This window comes from Mytilus trossulus, chromosome 1 (genome assembly GCF_036588685.1).
Source record: "Mytilus trossulus isolate FHL-02 chromosome 1, PNRI_Mtr1.1.1.hap1, whole genome shotgun sequence".
NCBI lineage: Eukaryota > Metazoa > Mollusca > Bivalvia > Mytilida > Mytilidae > Mytilus > Mytilus trossulus.
Window position 1 is genome coordinate 29,242,647 of NC_086373.1, and position 21,841 is coordinate 29,264,487.

General features: G+C 31.7%; 1 protein-coding gene across 1 annotated transcript in view; it reads right to left on the reverse strand.

The window, feature by feature from the left end:
- The window catches only part of LOC134707407 (uncharacterized), a 31,306-nt gene extending 13,382 nt beyond the window's left edge, over window positions 1–17,924 (reverse strand). Inside the window, exons 1-2 of the mRNA XM_063567125.1 lie at window positions 17,838–17,924; window positions 2,644–3,226 (exon numbers count right to left, since the gene is read on the reverse strand). Coding sequence (XP_063423195.1) covers window positions 2,644–3,226; window positions 17,838–17,855 — 601 coding nt within the window. The 5' untranslated portion in view covers window positions 17,856–17,924. The remainder of the gene's footprint in view (window positions 1–2,643; window positions 3,227–17,837) is intronic.
- Window positions 17,925–21,841: the final 3,917 nt, after the last annotated feature.

Consider the following 21,841-nt stretch of genomic DNA (forward strand, 5'->3'; position numbering starts at 1 on the left):
AATGGCGTACGCTATGTTGAATGATTAATAAATGAAAGGCGGTAAACTGATACCGGCCAAACAATTATTCCATACACATGATATAAATTAAATAATCATACGCTAACACAACTTTTTGGTACGTTAACACATATGATTATGCTTTTTTTTTTTACTTTTTTTGCACTCGATAATGTCTAGGTATCTATATGAAAAACGTTCGCCTATCAGTCAAAAGTTCAAGGGACGTGTGTATAAACTTCTGCAGCATCATAACATCGGTATGACGTTTCGAGGTAAAAATGGGAAAAAAACATTCTTTAAAAGCTTTCTGCATTTTTCGTTACCAGGTACGCTCAAAGGCGAATATTTAAAAGCCAAGTATATATATACAACTCGTCTAAACATCAACCCAACAATGTTAGATCTGTTAATTTGCTTTCGCACATTTTTCTTTATTTTAGTACACCAGATCCGGATTTCCACAAAAAATGTCTCCTCAGTAATGTTAGGGATCGAAACGGTATATGGAAGGCCATTTAAAAAGTACCCTCATTGTTAGAAAAAGTACCCTCTTGAATTTTAAGAGTCAATATAGGATGAACGGATCAAATAAACCGGAGGAAAAATATGATACAAGCCTAAACAAAAACATATAAACGAGTCTAAATTGAAAACTACGTTCAAACCTATGATTGCGTTGGATAAAAACCGCAATTTTTATACGTGTGAATGTCAAACAAATTTCTTTGTAGAAGCTAGTTTTAAGGGTATAAAAACAGCACAAACAACATTTTCCAAAAAAAACAAAAAAGTACAAAAGTATATTTAAACAAGACGCATTTGACTAACAGGTCGAATAACTGATGTTATTTAACCCTGCTGACTGTATATATAAGCAAAAGCAAAGACTTGTTGCATTAAATTCGGAAATTCAATGCAGATAAAGAAACCTTAATTAGTATTAATTTGGTGTATTTTTTAAAATTGAAAATTAAGTTAAGTTACATTCAAGATAGGGAATGATTTTTCAACCTCCGGCAGTAAGATTCGAACACGCGATCTCTCCACCACGGGTTAGCTGAGGATACCACTGCACCACTGGCCCTTGTCAAGAATATATTGAAATTTTAGTAATCAAGTCTACTACTCAAGAAGTGAACAAAAAATCCCCACCTAGTTTGTTTTCTCTAAGAAATTACAATGTATGTGTTCAGATAATATTTTTTTTGTTGCAAAATAGCATGATTTTTACGCAAATATAGGAGGAATCAACTCGTTGGTCTGTCATTTTCCTATTGAAATACAAATATTCCGGTATCCTCACAAAGGTGCTTTTATCTTTATCATACCCGAATACTTTGCCAAAACAATTCAGGAGTTTTTAGTGGTTTTTGTCTCTTTTTCCCTAAAATATTTGGATTTTTAGCGCATTTCACGTTTATGATTGCGTTGGCACATTAACAAATTACATGTTAAACTAGTACCCAAGTTAGAATTATTATTTTAACACTATTTTTCAAACATTCACGGCATAGTTATTGAAAAAAAAACACATAGTCCCCCTTAAAGGAACTCATTTCTATTTCTATTTTGAAAATATTCTTTAAAATTCGATGAAAAAAAATGGGTTTTTTTCAGAACAAATACATGTTAATAATGGTCGATTCGACAATGATAATGATACAAGTTTGATACACATTAAATGACATTGCCGGTTTCGAGCCTTTCACCACATCTCTACGTCAGCCAATAGCGATGCAACAAGTCTAAATGCCCCAAAAATATCATAAAATAGCTTCATCGGGAAGCCGTACCTAAGTGAAAGGGAAAGGGCTAAAAAATAATTTCTTTTACTTAGAATCATATATTTATTAAAGTATATTAGTATTCGTATATGGTCAAATGTTACTACACGACAAACATTCGGATTGTTCTAATTTTATAAAAAATGTTGTATTGGCGCACAGTCCAATATCCTGTTTCCCTGTAATTCACGTATAAGTTGATTGAAATTGACAATAAAGAACAAGTCTTTTGATTTGTGTGGAGCCTGTGTCAATATCGATAGAAACTTATTTTGCACGTGCCGTTGTCAATGTAGACATCAACATGTCCATAAACGATAGACAGATTATCATTGGTCCTCTCAGCTCAATTGCTTTTTTCACATTCGCCGCACTGGATCAAGCGATAAAAACAAACTCTTTAAGGTGACCAACGATAATCTATGAATATCAATGAGATAAAAGGTAAATATATATTTGCATGTAAAATTTGACTATATGAATATCTTTTTTAGATATTGGAACTAAGTCGGAATGTTTGTGCTATTTCAAGGTTTCAAATTCATATAAAATACCACTAGCAATTGTTATGACGAATATCTTAAACTAATACAGAAAAATCTGTTTGTAATATAAATACATCATTTCCCATTTTCGTAACATCTATAAAGCTACGCAAGTGAAATATTTTTTTCTGATTTTAAATAAGATTGGTTCTGGAAGCTTCCCTACTATTTTCAATATACATATATATCTTATTCATGATGTACTTTAACTCCGTAATCACTTGTGTTGACTTTTTTGCTACTAGTGTATATAATAATATTTTATAAGACAATCATTATTTAGATATAAGAGAACACTTTGCACTTATTACCTGTTTTTCCTGGTAGCTCTACTGGATACGGCAAAATTTTCAATAACCCTTTTTGTCTGTAGTACGTAAACACTTTGAATGCTTCGTCATTAATGTAGTGCAGCATCACTACCACTGTGTCTACATCCATCATAATCTGGTATTCAAACCATTCAATAAGATTCGTATCATTGAGATAGTTAAAAGCAATTTTCGCACATATACCTGCACCATTTTCCACAATTAAAGGATATATTACAGAGGTGACTGTAATACATTGATCGCAAGAAACTCCATTTTCCACCAGTCCAATATACAATGGCTTGAAAGTGATGTCCTTTATATAACACACATATTGCTTGGCCGTTAGTTCAGGTTGCATAAATCTGTGTTGAAACATGTCATTGACTGCTGCCTTTGATTGATGCATGTTTGACTTGTCTTTACCAAAAATGCAACATTTGAATATTGATTGGAATGTAGAACCATCAAGAACATTTATTACAATATATTCCACTGATTTCCAATTGGATTTAGCTTCAGCTATTGCGTTAAAAATATATACAGTTTTAAAAAGCGTATCAGAGGGACAGTATCCTTTTCCCTGAAAGATAGCAAAATTGATTTGACTTACTTTGTATGACATTACAATATATGTTTTTCTTTCCAAATGTATCATTACAAAATCATATCAGCGAAACATAATAACTGTCACAACGTTACAATGACACATCTATCAATCAAATCAAAGGATAACAAACGTTAATGTATTCGTAAACTTTAAAAACAATCTCTTTGTTAAGGATGTACTTAGGTGAGGTTAGGTGAAAATTTATAAATTAAGAAGTTAAAATTGATACTTTAATCTGGTAGAGCATCAAATAAGGATACAACTAAGCTAAATTATTGATAGGTCATGGACCTCCCTTTCGCGATATTTGAGATTTAAAATATGGCGGGAAAAGACTGACTCGGACTTTTACCTTACATTAGCATTGGTATTATTGGGTCTCAAAACAGAAGAAAGAAAATTAAGAATCTTCTAAAATTAATCTTATATGAAAGAATAAATGGGTGTTATGGGGCAAAATATTTTACATTGTGTTAAATGGAAAAACGCCAAGGAGTCCGAACATTTGAACCAAATTCCAAAACCTCACCTAAGTACATCCTTAAGGTGACTGACTTCTGATTTCCCTCATTTGATATATATTTTTTTTTAGTTTTTTTTTACACTTTTTATACAGTATGAATAATATTTCATAAACATCCGCAGTACAAATGTACGTGTGTCTCAAAGTAGAACTTCACATGTATTTTCGTAGACATATTGTTTAATTATGCTTATTGTTATTGTAGTCTCTAATAGACCTTTTCAACAATTGTCTACACCTACAGTTGAGCATGACTACGACAGGTAAGATGCGAAGGGTCGTCTCAAAAATAAAAATTTAAAATAATAGTATGCATCACTAAGATATTGAATGCTTTAAATTTGTTTGATTGATAATGATATAACTTTCCAACAGAGCAAAATGGAAATGGGTTTTTAAAACTAGAAGGAAAAAAACAAAGATCAACTTACTGTACGGTGAAAGAAAAAAAAAGAAAAAAAACAGATAAAAAACAAACAAAAGAAACAGCGATCCCTGATCGACTAAAAAGAAATCAAATAAGAAGGCGAAGAATTATTTCCAAAAAGGCCGTACACAGTATCAACATTAAACTTTATTGCTAAGCAATTCCCGCTTCTTGCAAGAATCTCTGAGGTTATTTTCGATAACTGAGGAACGGTTCTACGATAAAAAGGACAACGTGTATTGGTTTTTTTTGGAACACGGGCAATCATATTGGACAATCACTTCGTCAGGACGACTATATAATTAAATGAGGGAAAACAGTCATTGAACTCACAACCCCTGCTTTTCACTATCCAAAAATATTGAACAATTACAATTTTAAGCTCTATAGTAACTAGTTTGCTGAATTATAAATTCCACACACAGGTATGTACTGCTTAAATGATGATACCTCTCCCTTATTCAAGAAGGAAATACACCAACTATAACAAGGTATCTTGATCTTTCCCATCGACCTTTGAAATCAATATGTGTAAACCCCTCCCAAAATTGAATATCTACATCGGGTAACTAAAAAAGGTTCAGATCATTTGCAAGTCTCGACCGTATTTACAAGTGTGATAACAGACCAATAAACAGTCTAGTAATAATGTTTCAGAAGTTCTCAGAAATTTTCAGAAAAACTATCACAGATACACATTTAGTCTTATTGGCATGCGGCATAATAATAAATTTGACGCGAAAGATGATCAGGAGGCGGAATGATTGAAGTAATGTGTTAGTAAATTCAACGTGAAATTTCGTGTAAAACATGTAATAAGAATATTGTATAATTTGTCTTTTAGACGACCCTCCATTTTACCTGTAAACTGTAGGTGTCATAAGTCGGTGTCGGGTGTAGTTGAAAGGGTTTAATATACAATCAACACTTCTTCAAGGTCCTGATACTTCACCGCTAAATGAATTATATGTAAGGATGAGGATAAGGTGAACGCGTGTTACGGAGTCAATATATATTATATCATATTTCTTGAGTGATATATGATGAAGTATCTTCTTTTTTTGTCTATAACAGTATAAAAATTATAGTTTTTGATGTATTAAACGCAGTATTTCATCATTGTAACGAGTAATAGTGTTGATACATGTCCAATTTAAATTAAACTGTTTATCGTCTTTTAAACTATCGTACATGCAGACCGAGATGCAAACACTGTAAAGTGAACATGTAGTACATATATATTATAAACTGGTATTGCATTTATTATTTTTGTGAATATTTACATGAAAGGAGTTTCTTATCGACTATCGCATTACTAGAACAATTTTGAAATTAAAATCCCTTATTATGGGTGTGGATGAGAATGATAACAGTTTTTTTCTGAACAGTTAATTGAAGTCGAACGTAACCTGACGAGTATGATACAAGAGGTAAAAGCTGATGTTAAAGTACTCAATGAAAAGTTTGAAACGTCACTAGAAGAAATAAAAACTCTTAGACATGATTATTTAGAGTGAGAAAGAGGTGTCCAATGTATGGATAAACAGTTTCAAGAATTACAAAATGAAAAGCTATTCAAACAACAACATAAAATTTCAGCAGCTAATTGAAGAACCTTGGAGAAAAAGCCGTTTTATTCGAGAAAAAAATTACAGGAAATATAATATACTTCTTAATGGCATAGATAACAGCAATCATGAGGGGAATGTCTATGCAACAACACGAAAGCCATTCAGTAAAAAGTTGCTAAGCGACGCTCAAAATGACAATTCCATGTCTCTTGCTAATGCACATAGAGTTCCAACACATGGGAAGGGCACATTGTCTATCCTAGCTCGTATTGTTAATTTTGGGGGTAATTTGTAATGTTTAAAGCCCATAACCTGAAGGGATGAACGATACTATTACTACATGTAGATGAACTGCTAGTTACTTTTAAGGAGGAAATAATCTTGTATCTCCTAAACGTATTCAAAAGAAGAAAAAGGGACAAAGTGCAAACACGAATTAGAGCAAAAGTGATCCATATTACTTAAGAGACCCATAAAAGCTATACAGAAAATTGGTCGCTTTGGGAATAACTGATAATTGTCTGTTACATAAATGCACTAAGAAAAACATAGATTATAAATAAATTTAATACTAATAATTGATTTAGCTTTTGTGTTTACAGTGCATATATATCTGATATAAAAATTATTTAAAAAAAATCAGTAATTTCAGTAAAATCAATGATGTTGTAATGTAAGATCTCATTTTCCAGGCTTCGATATGATCGTTTGATGTAAGTATTAAAAAAAAAAGGGTTTTAGTGTTGATCTTGGTTTCTTCTTTTTATTAAGTAACTTTTAGCGGAATAGTTTAATTTAATTACTTTGCAATTTTAGTTTTGCTTTCTCTATCTGTCGCATAATTGCATGATTCAGCTTGTTATAGATACTTATATCCCATAATATGTAATACTGAAATATTAATCTGTTGTTTTAGTTTTGCTTCTTTCATATGTTCATATGGTTAAAACTTGTATATAAATAAATCCAAACATTTATTAAAAAGTACATAATTTTGAGTAAAAACTAATGATGCTGTAATGTAAGATCTGATTTTCCTGGTTTCAATATGAACGTCTGAAGTAAGTACAGAAAAGAAAAAAAAAGATTTTTGTGTTCATTTTGTTTTCTTTATTAAGCTTTCAATTTTGCTTAACTTTTAGCAGAAATGTTAAATTTGCTAACTTTCCCATCTTACATATGTAGTTTTGCTTTCTCTATTTGCCGCATAAATGCATACCTTAGCTTGTTATACATACTTATATGTTATTATATGTAAAACTGAATGCTTAATCTGTAATTTTAGTTATGCTTTTTTCATATGTTAAGTAAACGCACGCCATCGCTTGTTATAATACTTATATATATGCTACAATATGTAGTACTATATGCTTCATTTGCTAAATTATTTTTGCTGTTTCATATAATATTCAGAAGATTTATGCTTAGGGTATAGCTTAATATATAGACAGTACTATGGTTCAAACTTGTACATACACAATTACAGAAATGTAAGACAACATTTTCTGAAACAGTTCGAAAAAAAGATTCTGCAATTCATGAATATATTATTACTTACCGCAAAATATAAATCTTTTTAATATCTCGACAGTGATAATTTCAATTAAAATATAATTTATGTACCACTAGAGATTTCCAATAAAATGACTTTACTCAACATAACCGACCTAACTCAACATCTTTCGTCCTACTGCATTGAAGCATGACGGAGGGGAGCATACACTACATGCATATTTTGCTCTTTTTACACGCATTGTTGCTGGAATATGCCTTCAGTAAAAATCAACCCCATTATTTTTTTTTACTCTTTAAATATTTTGTCATGAAGCTTTGAATGATTTTATTGACATAAATACTATAATGGAACAAGAAATTTAGCAACTTGTAATCAAACACACCCATCATTTCTTGTCATTTCACTTGACCCATATTTTAGTTCTCCTCACATTAGGAATTTTTAAAAACTACCAAGACGACATTTAGCATACAAATATTAAAATAACGAATTCCGAGGCGTGAAGGTTGCCATTTTATTGTTTTAAAAAGATTTAACGTTTAAAGTAAATTCCAACACACCCGAATGTAAAAGGTGTACACGACTTTTAAAACCAAATAATATTTTTCTATAATTTAATTGAAGATAATTTGATGTGGGCAGAAATTCATATCAATGATATATTTTACAAAAGTACTTTCTCGTCTTTACCTTTACCAAAAAATGGGGCGAGTTTTTTGTTTAAGTATACCTAAACTTGCATCCGAGGATACAGGGGTAGAGGGCGTACCCCCCCCCCCCCCCCCCTTTTCGATCGGTAGATAAGTTTTGAACTCATGTTTTCCACAATATCATTTCTAGCGTATAATTGTCCAAATTGTTTTTTGCATCGCCTCGCTCGTCAGTATAAATTCAATTATTGAAAATTACATGCTCTTTCAAATATCTTGGATCCGGCCATAATCACGAACTGTATTTCACGAAAAAAAATCCTGACTTGATTATCGTTTGACTTTTATAAATACTTTTTAAAACAACAATGTCTGAACATTAGGCATCCCGCATGATTTAAAAGTTTAAGACTACAAACTGAATTTGATTTTCCCCCGTGATTTAGTAGCTCACTGAATACAGCAATGTGATACTGACGTGTAATCTAATGAACACATGGGTACTACATAAATCTGCTATACAATTATGACCACTAATGGTTCTACAGACACTCTGTACTTTTGACATTACAAAAGGTCTCGCTTTTCTGATTTTAAAATAGACAACTCTTCACAAGAGAACAAATGACACAGAAATTTTAACCACTATAGTCCAAACGAAGGGGTTTCAGCAATGAGCAAAGCCCATACAGCATAGTCAGCTATAAGAAGCTCCAAGATGACAAATGTAAAACAACAAAAACTAACAGCCAAATTAATGTTAAAAAATCAACGAAAACACAACAACAAACGATAAGCACTGAATTAAAAGCTTCTGACTTGGGATAGTCACATCCGTACTAGGACAATGGTGTAACAATACGAAATCATTATTATAAACGGGATATTCATTTTTTATTTTTAAGTTGTAGTTGTTTTAAAGATAGTGTTCAGCAGCTTTGGATACTATTATTTCGGTACATGGAGTTTATTTGGAAATATTAGAAATGTCTAGCTGTTTTTATGCTTCGTTTCAGTCTCACGAGTCAATCCCTTTCTATCTTTTTTAATTATGATCATGATCATATGATTAACATGCTACTTTGATCTACATTGACTATACCTTAGATATTTATAAAAAATATGTATCATAGATATGCATGCGTAAAATATGTTCTCGACATAAACTGGCTAAAATATAAAATAAGAATTACGCCTCACGTTATACTTACGACAAAGAAGCCTCAAGCTATATAAAAAACGTGTGCTTACGACGGAGATTTAGCCTCAAGTTATAGTACTTATGATGATGATGATACTGATGTATGTCTTATATCCAGCGACAAATATTAAATATATATATTGAGGATGATGAAAATTAATTATCTGATAAATACATATACCGTTTTAAACATGCCCGACAATTAAGAGTCGCGTTCTCATATGCTAGCTAACAAGAGAGCGTAACCACTATAAAGAAACATTTGTCTTTCTACGAGTAAACCAATACCTGCTCTTGCTCGTGAACGCATCATGCTTGGTGGAGAAGACGACAAATACAGTCTTAAAGTCATTCGATAAGGGGGTCCAACAGAATAATTGAATTTGTATTCGAGGCGAGCCTGCTACCAGTCAATCCCATATACAAGTATATAATTATATAATTATGAATATAAAATGTTTTTTTAGTCGTGTAACACCTTCACTGGTGATCCTGTCATTGGATCTGTCGCATAGTTGTCACTTATATATATATATACCTCCAAAGCGAGACAAAAGTTGAAACTTGAAATTTTTGCTAGCTCAATCAATATATGCGATAGCTTTAGAATCTACTTCTAGTTGAATAAATACGAGTAAAAGAAAATTCACGTAAAACCTGAAGTGACAAAAATGTTACAACTATATAAATTGACATTCTCGTCCACTTTTAATTAGAAAAGCTTGGGTACAGGATATTTTTATCCAATTACTATAATAAGTTGATAGTTTACTATCCACAGTGGTCAATACAGGTTATTAGTAATCAATTGATAATCAAGTAGACCTTCTAAATTATAATCTTTATAACGAATTGGTGTACACATTTATTTTCACACATTATTATCAACTACAACTTTCTTTTTTAATGTTCGTTGACTTTCATTTGAAAGAAAAGTATATGTCAACTACTAAAATTCAAAGAAGAACATTACCTGTCATGTTTTTTTTAATATTCACTTCCCGTTGACGTATGTTTTCCCTGTTGAATATGTTTTTAGAAGATTGTAAATTGAAGAGATTAAGTGCAGAAGAAGAGAACGTTTGAAATGATACTTAATAAAGTATGATGCAATCCCAGTTTTCAACTTTAACTGAGATTTTGATTAACATTTTGAGTTCATTTTTTTCTGAAATAACGAAAAAATCTATATAAATGTATACCCACGGCCATTAAGTATTATAAAACACTACAAATCGAAAAGAATAATCTATCTGATAACGACAAACAAAATCAACACAAATATCAAAAAATATATCTGAAAATCAAAGTCATTGTCAAAACCATAAAAAGACAACTCCAATGAATCGTATGGTAGGTAAAGATACGTATAAATACGTGGTCTTATGACAGTGAAGTTTAGGCGGGGATCTCAATAATCACGTGATATATAAAAATCATGATTTCTTTCGTTTTTCATCATCTTACAAATATTTGATATTGATATAATTTATTATGAATGGGTTTCATAGTTAATGAATACTTAGTTAAAACTTGAGTAACGCATTTAACAAAATTAATTGGTTAGCAATAACCGGTCCCGTTACTCGCGTACGTCGAATTAGGTACGTATGTCATTTTATTGGAAATCTCTAATACCACTTAACTCTACATTTCAAAAACAAAACTTTGGATCTAAACTATACATCAAGCATGAATGTTTAGAGGAAATCACTGTCAGTTTAAGTGAGCTGTATGTTTTTGATTCTTAAATCTCGCTCATCTTTCTTTATTATGTATTGTGTAAGCTTTCACTAACCTGTGAATTGTAGATCACACCATGAAGTAGTAATTGTGCTCTAACTATAAGGCAAGTTTGATCAGATCGGACGAAGAAGTTCAAAACAATGGACATGCTGTGATAACGTGCTTCCCTTTTCTTAAGCCATATTAATCTTATTTATTATTCAATGAATACTACAGTTTACCAATTTGAATTGATATTCTGCGAAGATGAAGGTGTCAAGATAATGTCATGTATTACAAATAATGATGTAGATCAATATACATTAAAGCTTAAATATACTAAAACTAATATCTTCTTGACCACAAGTGTAAATCTGCATTTGAAATATCTTAGTATTTTAAATGTGTCTCCTTTTCCTTTGTTTTTGTTTATTTCATGTACAAATGTATATATTTTATATAAAATATGGAATGTTGTCAATTGGTACATATATGGTATATTTTTTAAGCAAATAGAGCAATATGGAAACAGTTGATATCTCAACTAAACCTTTCATTCCTTTGGGTTGTCAATTATCCAATTTCAATTTTTTGAAGACTTATAATGGTAATAGAGGGTAAAAATATCAAAATAATGTATCATCTTTGTCTATGACTTCAAATGAGAGAAAAAAGGGGGAGACATTTCTAAATATCTAAGTTTAAAATATCTTCATATATTGTCTTCAAGACACAAAATGTGTAGAACAAGATGAAACCATGATAAGAAACTAGTGCAAAGGTCCATGCATTTTCTATTCTTATGCGTCTTATCAACGAGAAGTTGCTAACCTGTTTAAAAATGATTTTAATATAAAATACACCAAGTTAAAAAAGATACTTACAACTATAAACATATAAATCCACCAAAATGAAGGGATTACATTTCAAAAATTATAGAATAAAAGACTCTTGTTGATCCATTTAGAGAGAGATCCCCTTGTTTTTTAACGATTTATATGAAAAGAAAACATTTAAAAAAAACCACTGTAAGATTGTTTTCTTGATCATTGAAAGCCTTATAGATGATATATCAATATGTGATATAAACATTAGCAATAGCTACAAATCAGACCCTTCCACAGTGATTTTGACTTAATAACATAAATCACAAAAGGCAGACGCCTATAAAAGTTCAACATCTCTCTCCTTCAAGATACTGAATTTGTAAAATTAAATTAAATGAACGGTTATGAGCACAGTTGAGCAATATGCAGTGCTTGGTTACAACCGAAACGCTTTAAACAATATCATTGGTGATTTTGATACACTAAGAATTTACAATCAGTGACCAATTATTTTTAGAAACACTTTTCAATGAGATCAGTGGTACGACTATTCGACATATCTAAAAAAAAAAAAAAAAAAAAAGGAAAGTGTAAAACAGGGAAAACACTATCAGAAGAAATAAAAAAGCTAGAACATAACAGAATCACTGGGGACAATATAAATGTAATAGAGAATATAAACATGTGAAACTAGAACTTTGCGATAAAACAAGGTTAAGGTCAATATGTAAGGCCCAGTGGATTGATTCTTTTTTGTAACCTAGAAGCCAACACGTTTATGAATAAAACTATTACAAAAATTATTATTAATGATAACACTGTTGGAGAAAATCAAAAGAAAATGTTGAAGCTTTACAGAAGACAGTAGTGTATAAATGATGTCAATCTATCAAGTGTAATATCATTTTTTTAAAACACCCAAATTCAGAAGATAATAAATATAATCTTTACTGAACTATCACAAACATTGAAAAGGATGACAAAATATATAAGCCCCGGTCACAGCAGAATTTTTTTAAGTGTTTTGGATAGAAATCGGAAAATTTGTCTTCAGGTCAATTAATAATGCATAGGAAAAAGAATAAATGTCTGCCACACAAAAGCAGGGCGTAATCACATGTATTCCAAAGGAAGGTAGGTCGAAACAGTTTAAAAACAAAACAGGCGTCCAATTATCCTTAAAAATTCATCTTATGAATATGCATATTACTGTAAATCAGACAGAATAAAGTCATTAAACTAATCAATTCTGACCAAGCAGACTTTATTCCGGGGAGATTTATCATGGGAAAATGTTAGCTTTAATATTATATTCCACATTTCACGGATGAAAATGACATCCTTGGAATATTATTTTTGATTAATTTTGAAAAAGCATTCGACTCCATCTCCTGGTCATTTTTATTTGAGACACTAAAATAATTGGAATAGTAAAGAATTCATCATGAACTGGATATAAACATTATTATAATTGATCTTCACCAGTAACTCAAAATTGTTGCCTTCAGATTGTTTCATGTGGAAAAAGGCTATATATAAATGTCTTGCTAAATATTTTTTTCTTCGCAAATATTATTTTGCGTCCCTTTATAATAATATTATTTTTTTATAGTTTAGTCATATTTGTGTATAATTGTATAGCCAAATATATCTCAATATTTAAATTTGGTATTGTGTATCTCCTGCGTGTACCTCACTACCTGTTCACGTGTGCAGGTGTGTACACTGAAATTGGAGATAATAAATTTAATAAAAGTCATCAACATCGATCAGAAGTTACAGGCATGCGGCGCACGTTCTCTGCAACGCTTGGTTTACCTTTGAAGTCGAAAGCTACAGGTATCATGCCCCCGGGTGGTGATATGTAAGACATCGGATATACGCACTATTGCGTAACATGCGTCGAATCTGTGTACGTGCATGATCACCTACTGGGTGAGGTTGGCAATTGTTACGGATATAAGTTACGCATTAATGCATATCTGTTTAACCTGTTTGAATAATTTGAATAAACAATAGTGAATACCTAACTGCCGTATATGGCGTTTTACGGAATAGAGAAAAAAGGACTGACAGTGCAGTTTTAAAAAGGGGGCGGATAGAAAATTACGGGTTTGTGAATTTACTTTGTAAAGAATGGAGTATAATAATAATAATAATTTAATAAGCAAAATGAATAGAGAATTAAGAAGAAATGCTTCTAAAGTAAAAATTAAAAATTAAAAAAGCCTGTGAGTCACCATAACTTATTCATAACCTGTAGTTGGTACATAAATTTCTTTCTGAGTTTTCTAATAAAGATTAGGCAGGTATGAAAGGTGTATTGCAATAAGTTATTACTATTTACCCTTATTATTATATTTATTTATTATAAATCACTTTATTTCTTGATAAAAAAATAGTTGTTAATAGATGCTAAGTGATGCTTTTAAAGTGACCGACCATTGATGCAATGTTATTGCGGTGAAATATTATACGCAAAAGGTGACTTGAATGAGAAACAAATATTTTGGCTAGTGAATGTATGCAAGTCTTTATATTGCATAACACATGAAGCCGAATAACATACTTTTAACTCAAATAATGCAAATAAATCCAATTGATACATACCTGGGAGTAGTAGATAATGTAGAAGTATAGACTGAGTTTGTTGAAACATATTTTATTTGCTGAATTAAAGCAAAATGGATCAGACACAAGTAAATAATACTTATGAAATCTTCTCCATAATACAATATAAAATTAGGATTATTGTAGTATGATATAATGGACATACATATAAGGCAAACAGTTTATAGAATACTTATGATGACGATCATGGTGTTCCGTGCCAGTAACAATAACGCTCTATCAAGGCATAAAAAAGCTGTTTGACCATTTTTGGGAATTTTGAACATGTTTGAAAATTTGATTATTTTGTTCAATCGAAAGTTCCATGTGTCCGCAAATAATAGTTTTGTATTGTTTAAAACCTGCATAAATTTCAGTCTTGAAATGCCAATATTTTAACCACCAGCCATCCAATAGAAGAAAATAAAGATATTCTGTTAAACAGACAAGTTTAAAAAACCAGTAATAAGTGCTTTTGATATAGATTCAGTGCAATCTGTTTAAAGAAATACAATTCTTAAGTGCATAGAAGTTCACATTTTACTTGCTTCGTACGGACCGCTAGACCTAGACTATTAAAACAGCACCTTTTGAACTCTTTTTATGCTTTTATCCACTTTGCTTTGTGTTTAGAGTTCACAAATGAGTAAAACACATGAAATAAATACCACAAACACGAATAGATATCAGAAAAAAATGTCAGAGAAAAATTAAGGATGCTGCTTTTGCAAAAATATTGAAAAAAGTGAAAAAACTACTTTTTAGGCATATCAACTGAAAAGTGACTTTGTTTTACAAATTTCTATCAAATATTATTGAATAAGGTTTTTCTACATGATGTTTATTTTGGACAAACAAAGAAGTAATGGTAGACATCTTCAATATCTGACCCACAATGACCAGAAGGATCATTTATAATATTAGCTCTAAATAGATCATTGTTTAAGAATGAAGGGGAACATCTCAATTGCGTTATTGTGCCGTACAAATGAAACGTTTCAATTTTACATAATGGCCTATCGCTTATTTTTTAATTTCTGTTATACATTACTGCTCTCTATTTTCTGTCGTGAAGATAGTCCTGAAACCAATTCAATAATTTTACGTCAATACCATAAGCTTTCATTTTACATATAAGGCCCCTATGCCAAACTTTGGCGCAGTTAGAGAGAAGTCACAAAATACAAAACAATATATAGACTGAAGATATACCTCACATAAAAAATATCAACAAAAAAAAGTCAGTACTCATAGAACATTTTCAATGGAATTATTATGGAGAAGAAAAAGACATATGGATATATTTTACTGTTTAATACTTCTTAAAATATTACTTTTAACAGCCCCCCCCCCCCCTGTTATATCATACGTATTGCACATTTATTGGTGACAGCTTAAGTAATTCAAATTGTACACCCGTCATACTTGGTAAGGTGATAGATAATTTATGACGGTTATTGAGAATTGTTTTTAAATTATAAGAGAATGATCTTGAAATATTTTATTTTATTTTATTTATTCATTTGCTAGTTTAGGAAATTTTTCATGAATTTGATTAATGAAAAAAATATTAAATTTTAATCATGCAAAGGAAATAACTGACGCCAAAAATGAAGCCATTTATAGATACCAAGCCACTTTGACATGTTATTTTTATAACAATTATTTGATTATTGATATCTATTTAATAATTTTAAGTAACAAAGATACTGCATATATAATAAATCAAGAATTTTGTATTTTTCTAAATGATTTTTTTCTTGTTATTAGAAAAATAATTTCGAATAAAAAATTGTGACTTTTTGTAATGTGACTTTTGTCCGTGACTTTTAGACTGTGAAATTTTGTCCTGTGACGTTCTGTCCTACATTCTTTATGAGCTGCCATTTTTTCTTATTAAGTGTAATTCAATTGTCCTGAATTTGTAATTTTAAATTTTTTTGCTTGTTTTTTTTTTGTCTTGAATTTTATTACGGATAGAGAGATAAACTGTGTACAGCAAAATATAATCTAAAAAAAAAGTCAGCACAAACAAAATGGGCAAATGACACCTCAAAAAGTTATTGCCTTTTATAGTCAATTTCATAAAACATTGCCCACTGTAACTACTGGGCCAAGTTTATTATAGATAGAGATAATTGTAAGCAGCAAGAATGTTTAGAAAGTAAGATCTACTAACACATCACTATCACCAAAACACAATTTTGTCAAAAAACATATGTGGCGTATCTTAACCTATAATGGTTTACTTTTATGAATTTTTATTTGGATGGAGAGCTGTCTCATTGGCACTCATACCACATCTTCCTATACCTATACGTTTAATATGCACATAGACCATGGTGTGCTACACAGGCGCTTAAGGGCCTCTAGTTACAATTTTATGATCTTAAAGTAGTATTAAAAATTGTTACAATCTATGGAAATCAACACTGAAAGGGAAAAAACAAACAAGCTTATTTACTTTTTAATATAAACAATTTTTTTGCAAGTCAAACAAAAGTTCAAAAGACAATTAAAATATTTAAAACAAGGTGCAATACCAGTTGTAATAGCAGCTGAGCGAAAATTGGATGGTATATTGAATAATATTGTATGAGATTGGAAAAAAGCCTGTGTCACTACAATTTCAAAATATACCGAGCTCTTTTGATTCCAATACCAAATTATTCACCGTATTTTAGGTTCTTATACTTTTCTTTTAAAAAAGAACCTTGTACAGTGGTTTTTTTATGTACATGTTGCAAGGAACAATCAGAAAGATCAAAAACTAATTGTGGGGCTGTCATATTATAACAAACATTGGGCACATCTGAATGCTAGAAATTTTGAAACAACACATATTGAAATTCTACTAAATGTAGATATATTCATGTTTAGTCTTTGATCAAAGATGCTAGGGATAAAGCTTCACATTTAGGAACTCAAAATCTATTTCGAAGAGAACTTCCATTAGAAAAGCATATTTTTTTCTTGAGTTCGAATTATTTTGTTCTATATAAGTGCTTTCGTTTTTCGTTTTACGTGTTTATTTTTATTCTGTTGTAAATCACCACTTCAGTGTTGTCATGCACATCATTTATATGGTCATTTTTATAAATTTACTGTATGCAAAAGTAAGAATTATTCTAGATACTAAGGATTTTCTTATCCCAGGCATAGACTTCCTAAAACGTATTTGGCACTCCTTTTTAGAATTTAGGATCAGGATAATTGCCATTGTTATATAATAGTTCGTGTCTGTATGTCTTACATTTTAGTTATGTTTCTGTTTTGTCGTAGTTCTCCACTTATATTTGATGTGTTTTCCATTCCCCATTTCCATTCTCAATTCTATTTCCGCAGTTTTAGTTCCGCGGATTAGTTCCGCGGATTTTTGTTTTTCTCAATCGATTTAAAGAATTTCGAACAGCGGCATACTACTGCTGCTAGCATGATCGTCTTATGATATACAAAAAACGTATTTAAATAAACATGCTTTTCATCTTAACCCCAATACAATTGTTCTATTAAATCAACAATGTGTATACTTACAGTTTTATGTGTATTCATTCTCAGCAAGATAATACAGAACAGTAAAAAAAGGTACAGTATAACGTTCCTTATCGTCCGACATTTTCTCCTAATCATACTACTTGTTTTAAATACAAAACTCAACTAACCGTAAACACACTAAATATGTAGAAAAAAACTCGATATGAATTTTAGGCTGAGATGGTTTCAGATGTTTGGATGACCAGCTGTGAAATAGTGTTATCAACTAAAATTCTCATTTTTAACAACCTTTAAAGTAAATCCTATTTGGAACCGGTTCTAAAGCAATTATAATTCGAAGCTTTTCGTTAGTAACCATGGAGCCTAATGAACTTATTTGTGATTAACGTTTTAGGCAAGGGATTCCGTATTTTCCACAATTTTACTTTTTTGGTTTCGATGACCAAAAAAATGCAACTCGATTAATGCCAGTCAAGACAAATTAAGCGATCGGGAGACTGCTCTGACTCGTTGGACAAGAATGTTTGGGGTTGTATACTTGCTGGTCATCGATCTGACCTTCTACCCGAGAATGTTTAACGTGTCAAAAAATTTTGAGTAAAGGTCCAGAAGCAAGTCAATCACGAAGAGATCGAAAATTCGTCGATTAGCAATCTAATAAATCAAGAAATAATCGTTAAGAGATCGAGCTTGGTCGGAACTCAAATAGTTTACCAATCAGTACTCTATCATCTCGACCTTTGCTCGACTAATATCCGATTGTTTATCGATCATCTCCATCTTCTTTGATCTGTGATAAAGATAAACTCGAATAATTTCATATTGCATCCCGATCATTACGGCTATTATTGTGAATCTTAGACCAACTTGAATAAAGAAAATCTCTTTTCGACCTCCACTCATTCATACACGAGTATCCATGCTTGAATCAATTTTCTTTGTCGTGTCGCTGTCACACTACTTTCGTACAATAGTTGTGAGTCTGCCCTGTCTCTTTTGATTCGCGTTTGAATCCGAAATTCTAGAATATTTATTATTGCGTGCCATTTGTCATTTGCTTTCAGTATTACTCAGTGTCAATATATGAAAGGTGGAAACAACGCTATCAGGACAATATTTTTCTCTTGTTGGAGTCCTGCAAGGCTTCTTTTCAGCAAGGCCAAGCGTAACGTTCTTGTTGAAAAGCCATCTTCCTGCAATGCAGATGAGAGGTTTTTCCATTCATTCCTTCCCCCCGAATTGTATTATTTTAAATATATTGCACGACGAACGTACTATTGTCGTACGAAATTCGGTATTTGTGAGGCAATCGTGCGACAGTCTCACTAGTGTCTTATGACAGTCGCGAAATTGTCGTATGAAAATCATGCAACAGTTGTACGATTGTTTTATTAAAATGGTTTGTGTTGGTACCTATGACAATGTTTGTTATCGCACGACAGTCGCACGACTGTGGTAAGACACTATTACGACAGCCACAAAACAGTGGCACGACGAAAAAATCGTTGAGCGAAACAAATTCGTCCCATGTCACATGACAGCGCCACGATGCTCCAAATATCGTACGACTGTCGTACGACGATCACATATGACCTGCGATTTCATCACACTTCGTGTCACTGCATTGCACAGTTTTGTCTCTGGTACTTTGTGACCAAGGCTTAAGAAAAGTCTGTCCTTTCAATTGGTTTTTATGCCCCTGTTCAAATGTCATGGGCATATTAATCTCCCTCTGTCCGTCTAGGATACATTGTTTTTCTAGCTTTCTACATGTTCTACTATTCCAGTTTTAAAGGATGATCATACACATGCATAACAAAGATTTACATGGCCACAGGATTATAATTTTTTGCAAATATTCTAAAAATTAGAGGTTGTTGGACTTTTTTTTTTTATACAAGCTTGATTGTCAAATCTAAAACGCATGTACTAGTATGTAAAAATATATTAATGCATATAGCAGACAAGCAAAAGAGGGGGTATTGTCCATACATTGTTCAAACAGAACAATAGATTAACTTCGCAAAATATTTTCTTTGTAAAGTATGTAGCTTTAATATTATAAAAGAGAGGGCGGAGATACTTCAGGAGTAATCAATTCAAAGGTAAAAAAACCGACACATCCATTGAAATAAACGAAAAACGACGACAAACAAACAGCAGTCCACATAACACATCATAGAAAACTAGAAACTTTGTAAATGAAACCCATCAAATTTATACGTGTAATACGTCGTGTTGCTTAACATATGTACCAATCTGCCGACTAGTGTCATACAAATGTATCAAATTTGATCATGAAATATGAATGTTCTCATTTCTGGGTGGTGAGTAATTTACGTTTCACTCAATCAAAGTCCTTAGTTCAGAACTGTTGAAGAGCGTCGGCCGGACTTTCAGCATTTCTGACCCATATGAACTTGAAGTCGAAGAGGGCCAGTAGCGTGATCTGCGGTCATTATTGCGATGTCCCGATGACTGTCATCACCTTTTTCAAGTATTAAAATATTCCAATACTTTCGGAATATCCAATAAAAAATGTTTGACAATAATAAAAGAATAAGTGAGTTCTGCATAAAAAATGCCATTTGCAAAAGGTGACAGCCGATTTCAGTTTATAACTTACATCGATTTCATTGGGATGAAATTATGGAACGCCAAGACTTCCTTTTGTGGATGATCAACATTATATGCAGTTGTAACAACATTATATGAAGTGCTCCCAAAATTATATGAAGTGGTCACATCATTATATGCAGTTGTCACACCATTATATGCAGTGCTCACAACATTATATGCAGTGCTCACAATATTATACGCAGTGGTCCGAACATCAAATGCAGTTGTCGGGACATTATGTGCAGTGGTCACAACAACATATGCAGTGGTCACAGCATTATACTTTTTTCATTCATGAAGGTGATTATCGGTGATGGTGATGATGATGATTTGTGTAATTGATGGTGGTGGTTAAGATTCGGTAGTAGGCAAATAGTTTTTAGTTTTTCTTTCCGTTCTCTTGGTTGATACCACTGGGTTCAGTTGATAACTTGAGTTTCTCTAATGCTATGGAAATTAATCCCTTTCCGAACCCATTGTATAAAAAAAATTATCAACGTGTGGTTGCCGGTGATCTCAAAAGATCATTGGATGATTTTAAGGGTTATAATCTTTTTAGCTAACTGGATGAATCAAAATTGCAAACAGGTGTTAAAGAAGTTGACAATTACGTGGTATAAGAAAGGCGTTCAAAGGGGATATTCGTTTAACAAAAACAAATTAATCATTAGATCAACACATTCTTACATAGTTACTCGTGTATTATCGGATTCATCCAATCTTGATATTTGAATTATAAATTTCAAAGTCCTCACTGAGGCTCGAATTTAAAATGGATAGTTTAAATATCGCGATTGGATAAATCCGATAATCCACTGGTATCAATGTAAGAATCTATATATATCTTGCTTGATTTTTCAAGACATTTAAAAGTTTGTGATTTTGGCATATTCATATTTATCGTGATGTTTTTGACGGAGCGAAAGTTCTGAATAGTTGGCAATACATTTTACACTTAATCCATTTGTGTAGTGATTGTTTATTAGTTCCAAAAAATCACATTTTACCATCGCTGATTTTAGCTCGTTGTACCATATTTTTTTTTATATTTACTGAATAAGTTAAATCACATTTGGAAAACACGATTTGTAATTCGACCTACGTACATACCTAATTTTCCATGCCAAAGTCTTATCATGTTACACTGGCGACAGATACATGAAGGAGTCTAACCCATATCACAACAAATAGCCAGAATCGGACCAAATTCCAAACCTCTATAAATGTCCTGATTGCTCTGTTTTGGAGTCTTCCAATATTATTGTAAGACTTGTTACCACAGACACCTGATGCATAGTCCTTTATTGGAAGAACTGTACTTGTAAATAATTGTGTGTTTGTTTCGTAATCAAAATCATTAACCAGCAATGATAAGGCACCAAGTGCTCTACTTCTAGCTGTGATGAGTTCATTCACGCACTCGT